The following is a 12,025-nucleotide window of genomic DNA, read 5'->3' as shown; positions in this document are numbered from 1 at the left end:
GGTAATTCTCCGCCAACTCACACAGCAGTTGCCCCGACCCCTCTTCGATTTGCGTGAAACTTTGTCCTAAGGGGTAACTTTTGTCCCTGATCACGAATCCGAGGTCCGTTTTTTGATATCTCGTGACGGAGGGGCGGTACGACCCCTTCCATTTTTGAACATGCGAAAAAAGAGGTGTTTTTCAATAATTTGCAGCCTGAAACGGTGATGAGATAGAAATTTGGTGTCAAAGGGACTTTTATGTAAAATTAGACGCCCGATTTGATGGCGTACTCAGAATTCCGAAAAAACGTATTTTTCATCGAAAAAAACACTAAAAAAGTTTTAAAAATTCTCCCATTTTCCGTTACTCGACTGTAAAAAATTTTGGAACATGTCATTTTATGGGAAATTTAATGTACTTTTCGAATCTACATTGACCCAGAAGGGTCATTTTTTCATTTAGAGCAAAATTTTTCATTTTAAAATTTCGTGTTTTTTCTAACTTTGCAGGGTTATTTTTTAGAGTGTAACAATGTTCTACAAAGTTGTAGAGCAGACAATTACAAAATTTTTGATATATAGACATAAGGGGTTTCCTTATAAACATCACGAGTTATCACGATTTTACGAAAAAAAGTTTTGAAAAAGTTGGTCGTCATCGATCATGGCCGTTCATGGTCACCCGCGACAGACACGGACGACGAAACAAAGAGAAACGCAAAAAGTAACTTTTTCAAAACTTTTTTTCGTAAAATCGCGATAACTCGTGATGTTTATAAGGAAACTCCTTATGTCTATATATCAATTTTTTTGTAATTGTCTGCTCTACAACTTTGTAGAACATTGTTACACTCTAAAAAATTACCCTGCAAAGTTAGAAAAAACACGAAATTTTAAAATGAAAAATTTTGCTCTAAATGAAAAAATGACCCTTCTGGGTCAATGTAGATTCAAAAAGAACATTGAATTTCCCATAAAATGACATGTTCCAAAATTTTTTACAGTCGAGTAACGGAAAATGGGAGAATTTTAAAACTTTTTAGTGTTTTTCGATGAAAATATTTTTCGGAATTCTGAGTACGCCATCAAATCGGGCGTCTTACATAAAAGTCCTTTGACACCAAATTTCTATCTCATCACCGTTTGCTGAAAAACACCTCTTTTTCGCATGTTCAAAAATAGAGGGTCGTACCGCCCTCCGTCACGAGATATCAAAACGGACCTCGGAGATCCCCTTAGGACAAAGTTTCACGCAAATCGAAGAGGGGTCGGGGCAACTTTTCCCGATTTCGTGTGAGTTGGTAGAGAATTACCCATTCCGGATATAAAAAATAGATGAAACTTGTGTACAACCCCATCAAATCAGCCATTGTTGGTAATGAGTGAGGAAGGCTCCAACCACATAGGTGGATTAAGTTAGTTTTTAAAATAATTTTCAACAAAATTGTTCTGCTTAAAATGTCTTTAAATCCGAAGGTATTTTTGATTTATGTTTCAAAATAATTTGTAATGCAGAAACTTATTTTTGTACAGAGAAAACTCTTTTTATGCTATGAGGAGCGGCCGTGGCTGACTGGTTACGGTGTTCGCTTTGTAAGCGAATGGTCCTGGGTTCGATTCCCATCTGCTCCCAACGAGAAAGTATAGGAAATATAAATCTTGAAACTCTGAACATGTACGAAAAATCAAAGTCGCTCGAGTCGGGGTTCGATCCCCCCCGTCCTTTGGATTGGTAAGCAAAAATGCTAACCACTAGGCCATCGCGACTTGGTGAGCTATGACTGGAATTAGGAATACTGTTACTACCATCAACTATATACGCGCTGGGTCCTTGTTCATTTGACAAGGGTTCGGAAGTTCTAAATAACGTTTGAATCCGATAGGGGGATGGCGTCGCTATTTTTAGAACACTTTTTCCACTTTTTCTCATCGAAACCGTCTACTTTATCGACTTCATTTTGCTGGGCGAGATAGGACGCCGTCTATTTTTAGACGATGACTCAGCACTTTTACACTCTTGCGCTTAAAAAAACCAGGTGGCTGCACGATGTAACGCCACGTCCCTATTGGTCCAAACGTTCTTCAGGGCGGGGCTTGTCGACAAAGCTGAAGTACCTCGCGCTCGGCTAGCCAGCGTAGAAATGAGTCACCGAAGCTCGGCAGAGCTAACACCTTCCAAATGCCTATGCGAGTTATTTGCATGTATAGAATGAGAGCTAAAAATACACGGAAACAACTCAATTTGTAAGAAGCGACCGCGTGGTCCCGTTTGGTTGGTTGCACACACACACAGAAAACTCTTTTTATGCGATGCGTTACGTTTTTCTAATTTTGTCGATATATCTGGACAACGTAATATTTTTGCAATGTTTTAAAGGCATTTTGTAGGTTTTGTTCAGATCTTCAAAACGCTTGCGGAAGCTTGCAAAAACATTGTAAGGTTTAAGAGAAAACGACGAAATAAAATGCGTAACGCCACCGCTAGAGGATGACGAGCGGGAATTCCCGGAAAATTAGCTATTTATGAGCCTCTCGATTCCCGCGAAATTTGGTCGAGACCCCAGGAATTTGGATGTTTATAAACAATGAGGCAAAAAATTAAAAATCATATCAGCGACAAAAGAAGAATTGAATTCCAAATACAGAAAACAAATATAACTCTATTTTAAGTTCCAAGATTCCTGATTCTTCAATTTGCAAATTCAGAAAGTGTATCAAAATTGTAAAAAAAATCCAACATTTGTAATTTATGCCACGACCAAGTGAGCCCAAATTTTTCCTTCGTAACAAAAAGCAGTCACACACACAGAAAAAAAACATGGTAATATTACATCTGGGAAGGAGTACATCTTTTATGTCAGAAAAAAGGTGTAATTTTACCACTGGAAATGTGTAATTTTACCACTTTTCTGGTGTAATGTTGCTTTTTCAGTCATTACATCATAAAAGATGTAATATTTAACCTTCCAAAATTACAGCTTCCAAATTTTCATTATTTTTTTATGTGCAGTCCGGAAATTAAAAATCAAGGTAGACTATTTCGAAATTTGAAGGCATATAATTTTGATTTTCTAAAAGGCACCAAAAATCTTTTATTATTTAAGTAAAACTCTGGCATTTTTCATAATGTTTGGGAAAGCCTACTGTTCATAATCAGTTCAGTTTTGCTTGTAACTGTAAATATTATTTTGCTGATAATTAACAGTTCAGAACTTTGAAACAACCTTCCAATGTTGCTAAGGATTGTTATAGCCAAAATCTCGATCTTGCAAATTGATATTTAAATTATAAATCAAATAAAAATTGATGACGACACAGTAAAATTAATAAAACGAAGAAAACATGATTGAGTGAGAATTTATTATCGAAACAAAATAATTCGGTACAGTTTTGGGTCCCAGCAAACCATTGAATTGAACTTGTACCAGCAGATTTAGAAAGCTTTTCCAACAAAAAGATCGCATTCCACAAAAAAAATGAAATTTTGAAAATTTAACTAACATTGTGTTGAATAACTATGACTTATTGTTCTTATATCTGTACAGTTGTTTGATAGACCTTTCCAACGAGTCCAAAATATTGAAGATCTGGCAACCCTGTCTCGAGTTATGGCCACTTAAGTGATATTGATGTACTTTTTGGAATCCGGATCTCACGCATTAAGCATGTAAACTATGTCCGGAACCACCATCCGAGCCATAGTCCTTTCCAACGATTCCAAAACATTGAAGATCTGGCAACCCTGTCTAGAGTTATGGCCACTTAAGTGATATTTATTTACTTTTTTATTCCGGATCTAAAAAATATATGAAATTTGTGTACAACCCCATCATATCAGCCATTGTTGGTAATGAGTGAGGAAGGCTCCAACCACATAGGTGGATTAAGTTAGTTTTTTATAAGGTCCTTTTCGGTACAGGGACCTGGATATAAGTCGGCATTTGTAATTAAATTGTTCTTAAAGCTTAGAATAATTACAGAGGATCTTGTCTGTAAATGTTAGTGGGAGGGAGAGGTTTCTGGGTGATCGTTGTTCAAATAACAGGTATTTAATATTTAAATAACAGTGCGTGAGTGTTTTGGTGTGTAAATAAAAAAGACATTCCCATAGCATCGTTACTCGGGCGGTATGGATTAATACAGAAGGGATCTTCAGAGGTTAAATAGTGAACGATGGCTGGCCCACACTGATAAAAAAATCATTTTTGATTAATTGTGTAACTTCAGCTGATCTGTCATTAACGGAGAAGCAGCTCATTGGCAGTCAACCATGCTCATGCTCATGCTCAAATTGGACGCCCAATTTGATGGCATACTCCGAAAAAACGTATATTTTCCAAATATATTCCATAAAAAAAGTAAAAAAATAGTTTCGCTGCCATTTTTCGTTACTCAACTGTAAAAAATCGTGAGACATGTCATTTTATGGGAAATTTAATGTATTTTTGCCTTCCTCACCTCACTGAGGAAAGGCTATAAAATCACTCGAAAAATGAAATTCTTAATTTGACCTCCTAGACCCATCTCACGTATATATATCGACTCAGAATCAAATGTGTCTGTGTGTGTGGTGGGATGCTGATTAAAAAAAAAATCATTTGATTATCTCGACACTGGCTCAACCAATTTTGTCTGGTTTTGGTCTCATTCGATCCATCGTGGGGTCCCATAAGTTGCTATTGAAAATTATAGAGTTTAGTTAAGTACTCCAAAAGTTATGTTAAAAAGACGATTTTAGCAAAAGTCCGGAAGATTGTAAAAAGGGTGGTTTTTGTAAGAAAACTCATCATGTTATTCATTTTTAGAAAGGAATTTCAAAGACCCTTCTAACGATTACAAAACATTGAAGATCTGACAAACTTATGAAAAATTATGAGCACTTCAGTGTCAAAAGAATTATCAGAACTTTACCAAAAAGTTTTCTGTAAAAGTGAAGATTTTTACGGTTTTTGACCAGTTTTTCGAATTTTTTACCCCTAAATCTCAATCGTGTGCTTCTGAAAGTATTTTTTTCGGGAAGTACAATTAATTTTTCATAAGAATTATCCTTTGGACGATTGTTGTGACTCGTGCATTGGTAGAATCTGACATGTTTTTATGATGAGCGAAAGGTATCTCGAGTTGAAAAAATACCCCAGAGATTTTCCTGAATTGTTAGAATTTTCAAAAACACCCTAATCGTGAACCACCCTAATTTTAAATCAAGCCAAAAGTTGTCTCTTTTCATTTGCAACAACTCTTCTGAAGACACCAAAGCGGTACCATTTTTCGGAAAATCCATTATGCACATAATTTGAAGATCTGATCCACTGTGCAATGTTTTTTTTCAGCACGAGTCGTACATTATTCATTTTGTTTTACTATTTTTTTGTTTATGGATAAATACGACGAGTGTTTCGAAAAACTCTTCTAGAATGGAATTTTAGTTCAAACATTCATGTATTTAGTAAATTCACCGTTCAAAACAGAAAAATATTGAAAAGTGTTACTTTTCGATACTAGTGTTGGAGCTGAAAAATTGAGTTTTGCAACGAGTTCTATGCAACATTTTTTGCAATTCCGAAAAAAAAAAAACACCCATTAAGTGAAATTTGAAGTCAAATTTTCATGTATTTTGTCAATAAATCGTATAAATCAAAAAAATGTTGAAAAGTGTTAATTTTTGAAACAAGAGCTGAAAAGTTCAACTTTTCAACACCCATTTCAGCGCTGAAAAGTACACCAAAACCCCGGTTTACGCTCAGGCGTTACGCTTTGTATTTCGTCGAAATCCCTGGAACGACGCAATATTTTTGCAATCTTTTTAAAGCGATTTATAGGTCTTGTGCAGATCTACAAATTGCTTTCAAAAGAATGTAAAAACATTTCACTGTTTTTGAGAAATCAACCAAACAAAAAGCGAAACGGGGGTTTTAGTGTAGAACTTTTCAGCATTTATTTTGAAAAGTGTTGCTATTCGATTCAGTTATTTTTGGTACATAAAAGTAGGCTATTTCGTCGTTCAAGAGTGACAGGAAAAGCAAGTAGTTTCACGACGGAATTACAAAAAAGGTATTTTTTATTTTCATTTCCAAAAATAAGCTATTTAATAATTGATAGTATTTAGTTACTTTCAAACAAGTTAAAGTAGCTGTTTTTCTACCCCATAACAATTCTATAGTTGGTTCCATATGTTCATTAATCTATTCTTGGTAATGATATAAAGTTACTTTTATGACTGCAATATATATTCTCAGCATAAGACATAAGTTAGCTTGACGTTAGCATTTTATTTTTGGAGCTTTCCAAGACTCTTACATAAAAATGATCCTGTAATAGAGTTACAGCAAGTCCGAAAATCCGGCTGCATTTATCTTACTTTCCATGTGTACATCAAAATAATGGCCCCGACCGTGGACCACAAATGTCGTAACGTAACAAAGCATTACGTGCCCGCTGGAAGCTGTACAAATATTTCAACGTTACATCATGGCCAAAAGTTCCGCCCGTCCCCCTCGGGGGAAAAACAAGGCAAATCCTCACTTCCTTTGATGTAGGACTGTACTCACCGGAATTGCTGGGCGCGCAGGTGTAGTTGCCGGAGTCGGAAGGCGAAGCACGTGCGATGACCAGCCGGCTCGTCCGGGTTTGTTGCTCGGTCAGCACGCTGATGCCGCCCCGCTGTGAATAATTGATCACCCGGCCGCCCTTGTACCAGTAGATGAAGGACGGCGGCTGCGGGGACTGCAGGGCGACGCAGGTCAAATTAATGTCACTGCCACTCTTCACGAACAGTTCCGTGTTGCCGAGGATCTTCGCCTTCGAGACTGTGCGGCGGGAGATGAAGGAGAAGGAATAAATGGAAGTAAAGAGTTGGTGTTATTAACTGGTTCAGAGGCGATCAAAAGAGCCTGTTCTCTGCGTAATCGGATCTTTCATGAATTTCATGAATTTGGGACAAGGGACAAGGGAATCAATTTGTGTGTGTACAAAAACCCGATTTCCCAGAGAACCACCCCTTAATTAAGGGCACTTCCGGTCGTCGTGCGACGCTGCCAACGCTATACTGACCGACCACGTTCAGCCGGAACGCTTGACTACTTTTCGGCTCAGTCGATACTTGGCACTCGTAGACGCCCGAGTCCCGTGCCTGGGGGGACGTTATCCGTAACGTCCACTCGTCGCTGCCGTCGGTGTGGAGCGACTGGAAGCGCTGGTCGTTGGTGTACGTCAGTATGCCAACGGTGAGGATGTGCAGGTCCCGTTTCCGGATCCACGATACCTGAGAGGGAGTGGGCGAAAGGGACACACGAAAAGTGAGAAATAATTTAATTGGGCAATTGCGCAGTCACTGGACACACAGGACACTTACCGCCCGGTCCCCGAGACTTTTGACCCGGCAGTGGAGCTGGCACGTCTGGCCGGCGATGGCCGTCATCTCCCGCTTGGTTGTGTTGTCAAAGTACGGCTGCACCATACTGTTTTCCCAGTACATCTGCAGGTCTGGGCTGAGGGTGTCTGGTGGAGGTGAGAAAAGGCAGAGAAGGAGAAATTGCGTTTAATTTACTGGAATCAAGCAAATTTAGATCTATGGTCGGAGTTGTTCATTTTCGGTTTGGGTAATCTGTTGGTGGAGTCGTTTAACATAGAGCTAACTGTTGAACCATGTCGTAACGTCGAGAAGCAAATTAATGTGAGCTTTTTATCAAATTGTGAAAAGTAATTTTATCTTAGAAGATCAAAAACATTGAACTTTTTGAATCAATTAAAAGCTTAAACATTCAATAATGTTTGAATGATAAGGGTATTCCATCAGATGAGCTCTTCGAATCATGCCAAGTGTTTTAAAAAAATATTTTAAAACGGTATTTTCAAAATGTTAGGGGTACTAGACCCCCTTTGAACATTTTGAAGAAATCTTAAGCAAAAAGTTTCTTATTTATCCAAACTTTTAATTTTTCATAAGTTACAGTAATTTCACATAAAACCTGTACGTTTGTGTTCAAAATATAACAAGTTTAGTTTGTAAAATATTTAGAAACTTAAAATATTCTTTTTTAGACCAAAATTGAGCATGTTTACAAATGCTGGTAAGTTATGTACAACTATACTAAAGGAAACTATGTACGAAAACCCAGCCCAATTATTTAATCTTGAGGCTGATTCCAGTGACTGTAAAAATGCAGGGATCAAGTCTCCCTAAACTTACTTTTTTAAACAATTGATTGTTAAATAGTATGACGATAAATTTAACGTCAAATGCTTATGGGTTTTTTTTTTTTTTTTTTTTTTTTTATGCCGAATTACGCACTTCCCAGCAGAAGCTGGGAATATTTCACCTACCTTTTATTTTATTTTTTAAAGGTTAGGCTCGGACTGCTATGCACGTATGCCAGTGAGAACAGTTTCTCTTTAAAGGCTGTGCAAACTATTACATAAATTATAAAAAGCTAAATTCTAAATCATATAAGCACTGGGTGCGGGTTGTAAGCCGCAGTTGCTGGTAGTGGGCGGTTGGTGGCGGGTAGCAGTTGGCGGCGGGGGGGGCGGTGGGCGGCGGGCGGTGGGCGGTGGACGGCGGGTGGTGGGCGGCGGGCGGCGGGCGGCGGGCGGCGGGTGGTGGGCGGTGGACGACGGTGGTGGGCGGCGGGCGGTGGCGACCGGAAAGCAGAGAAGAAAACTCTTTAGTGGCGGGTGTTTAGACAAGGTAGTCTATTATTTTTGACTTGATGTGGTTCCGTAACGACAGCTTGAAAGCACCCTGACTCGCATTTTTACAAACCGTCGGCAACTCGTTATGCAGCTTGCACCCAACATAAGCGACCCTTTTCATACCGAACTCGGTTCTCGGTAGGGGCAAGATGAAATCACCTAGTTGTCTTGTAGCTCGATCATTTTCTGAGGTTTGCTCTCTTATTGGAAACGTTGAAGCGGTGGTAGTGCTCAGGTGACATTTTCGGACGTGGGTCAGCATTTGGAGTTTTGGAGGGCTCGAAGAGGAAGGAGTGAGTCGGTCGGGTTGGAATACAAGAGGCTAGTTGGGTACAGGTACGGCTTGCGAAAGACGGCTTTGATACACCTGTTCTGTATCACTTGCAGGTCATGGAGGTGTACAGCATAAGCAAGTCCCCAGGTCGTGACAAGGTAGTTCAAGCGGGAGTGGACAAGGGAGAAGTATAACTTTTGAGGCAACTAGTAGGCAGGAACGATGACAGCTTCCAAAGTATTCCGCAGATTGGAGCTAGTTTCTTTTTCAACAGGTCGATGTGTGCTAACCAGCTCATCGTGTCATCAAGGGTAAGACCAAGGAACGGGTACTGGTTAACTTCTTCAATCTGTTGACCGTTGAAGACTATAGGCTGGCGAGCTGGGAGCTGCTTCCGGGGTGATCGAATCAACATGTACTTTGTCTTGGACAGGTTCATGGAGAGCAGGTTTGTTTGGAAATAGTCGTCAAGGAGTTCCAAGTCCTGGGTAATCTGGCGTTGAATCAGAGCACAGTCTTTTCCGTGGTAAAAGACCGAGGTGTCGTCGGCAAACAGGCGTGTTGTCCCCTTGAGTTTCAGCTTCCCGATGTCGTTAATGAAGAGCAAAAACAGAATCGGTCCAAGGTTGCTTCCTTGCGGGACGCCAGTTATAACAGGGCTGAGCGTACTGCGTACTTGTCCGAGCGATACAAACTGGAGTCGGTCAGACAAATAACTCTCAATAACTGCCTTGGCTACACCTCGTATGCCGTAGGTTTCCAGTTTTTCCAGTAAGAGTCTATGGTCGATCGTATCAAACGCCTTCTTTAAGTCGATGAACAATGCTCCAACGAGTTCTCTTTTGTCCAGCGAGTCGTAGATGTCATCTACTAGGTTACACGAGGCGGATAGTGTGCTCAGACCCTGCCTGAAACCGTATTGGTGGGCGTAAAGGAGTTTGTGCTGAGTGATGAAGTCTACAAGTCGCGAAACAATCAATTTTTCAATGACTTTGTCCAGGATGGAGAGACAGGATATCGGACGATAGTTGTTTGCTTCCTTTTTGTCACCCGACTTATGCACAGGTGTAACACGGGCCACTTTCAAGACAGCAGGGTAGACTCCAGTTTCAACTATTTCGTTGAATACGTCAGTCAGCAGGTGCGCGAAGAAAACGAAGTTTGCTTTCAAGAAGGAAGCGGGAATTCCATCTGGGCCGGGGATTTTGGATTCAATGCATTGATGAGGGCGATTGTCTCGTTGATTGATGCTGGTCTCAGGAACAGGGAGTTTCCCTCAGGTAAAGCAGACAGGGTTCCGAATTTGTGGACTTCACGATCGCTGTTGATAGTTGCTGCAAGGTTGGGTCCCACGTTGCTGAAGAAATTGTTGAAGTGTTGAGCTATCTGGTTCGAATCCGTTGTCTTGTTGCCGTTGATCAGCAGTTCGGTTGGGTAAGCGCGAGAGCTGTTCTTCCCCATAGCTTCGTTGATGACCTTCCACGACGCCTTTTGATCACCGGAGGAAAGCTGATTACTGTAGTAGTTCCGCTTGCATTCAGCCTTCTCCTTCTGAAGTTTCTTGGAGACATGCGCCAGCAGTTCGGACAGGTGGGCATCATTCGGATTACGCCTCTTCCGCTTCAACGTGTTATCTTTTATTTGGATAAGCTTCCATAAGTGGAGCGTCATCCATGGACAGTGCCCTTTGATATTGACCTGGGCTTTGACAGTTCTCGTACATTGGGGCAGTAGGGTGTTGTAGCAGTTAATTACGTGAGAAAGCTTCTGATCAGCTGTTAAGGTTTGCGGCAACGTTGTAATGTGATCGAAGAACAGTTGGTTGAGACGACGGTGATCAATGATCTGCTTCTCCAGAGTTCTTTTCAGGATCGGTTCAGCCCTTCTGAATGTAGAAAGGACCACACAATGGTCACTCAAGTCAGAGGGAATTGTCTCATTGGTAACCGAGTGCGATAGTTTCTCATCGAAGTTGATAAGTTTATCAAACATTTCGAGTATAGAAAATATTTTTTTGAATAAATTTGAGTAACTCAATCTAAACATTTTTAAATTTTTTCTTTGTTTTCTTCCAATGAGTTTTAATCAATTTCGAACAACTTTCTAGAACAAAGCTAATTTTTTAACCCACATGCTGACGAGATACAGGCTTGGGATCAAGTGTCCCCGGGGATCAAGTCCCCCCACTCTCCCCTGTAATTTCAAAATCATTTAAGTTTCAGCCAACTGAATCTATTAGACTTTAAAATCATCGTTTCAAACAAGAAATCTTTGAAAATAAGCATTTTCTGTTGAGTAAATCTCGATGTTTTCGTAAATCGATTTAACTTTGTATTTTTCCATTTAGATGAACCTGTGTGTATTCCCTCTGTCAAAAATCCCTTTTTTAATCGTAAGTTTTTCTCACAAGTGTCTCGTCAAATGTGCAGACTCGTCATACAAAATCGGTCTGTGAATGTTCGAAAATCTGTACCTCGAACTTTCTGATCGATTTGGAGTTTTCGGCAAAGTTTTAGGCAATTTGGACTTTTCAGACATGGGAGAGAAGGGAAAAGAAGAAAAGAAGAAGAAAATTTCTTCTTCAAGACCCCCTCCCCTTCAGACCAAAACTATGGCTACATTCCTGGTTTGAGGTCAGAAATTAGAAGAGTGTTAAATCAGGCACCGTCATCAGGCTAAGATTGGGTAACACAAGAATGCTGAAATTTGTATGACCCAATCTCACCCCACAGTCCCAAAGTCACCCTTAATAACGAATGCCGGAGTCATGATTTTTAAAAAAAAATTATGATTTTTGCAAAAAATAGAAACTACAGTCAGACAAAATATTAAAATTCATATCTAGATGCAAAATCTAATTTGCAACTGAAAGATTCTTACGTTTTCAAGTTACAGGAATTTAAAGGTTGAAGTTTTTAAAGGAATATTATTTTTTCACAATTTAAACATATTACTCGAATAGAAAGCACTCATCAATAGTAGTTTATGCAACATGTTGCAAAAAAAAGGATTTTTTCAGCACGAGTCGTACATTTATCCAACGAGGTTCACCGAGTTGGATAAATACGAAGAGTGCTG

At 39.7% G+C, this 12,025-nt stretch overlaps 1 protein-coding gene across 7 annotated transcripts in view; it reads right to left on the bottom strand.

Annotated features, from left to right (window-relative positions):
• LOC6037602 (hemicentin-1) overlaps nt 1-12,025 on the bottom strand; it is a 135,269-nt gene that overhangs the window by 52,624 nt on the left and 70,620 nt on the right. For all 7 annotated transcript variants that reach the window (XM_038265695.1, XM_038265694.1, XM_038265696.1 and 4 more), the window contains 3 exons: nt 7,334-7,479; nt 7,033-7,243; nt 6,531-6,788 (listed from right to left, as the gene is read on the bottom strand). In XM_038265695.1, the coding sequence (XP_038121623.1) occupies nt 6,531-6,788; nt 7,033-7,243; nt 7,334-7,479 (615 nt within the window). The remainder of the gene's footprint in view (nt 1-6,530; nt 6,789-7,032; nt 7,244-7,333; nt 7,480-12,025) is intronic.

The sequence above is a fragment of the Culex quinquefasciatus genome, chromosome 3 (genome assembly GCF_015732765.1).
Source record: "Culex quinquefasciatus strain JHB chromosome 3, VPISU_Cqui_1.0_pri_paternal, whole genome shotgun sequence".
Classification (NCBI taxonomy): Eukaryota; Metazoa; Arthropoda; class Insecta; order Diptera; family Culicidae; genus Culex; species Culex quinquefasciatus.
The sequence above is the reverse complement of the archived record's forward strand: the minus strand, read 5'-3'. Positions and strand labels throughout refer to the sequence as shown.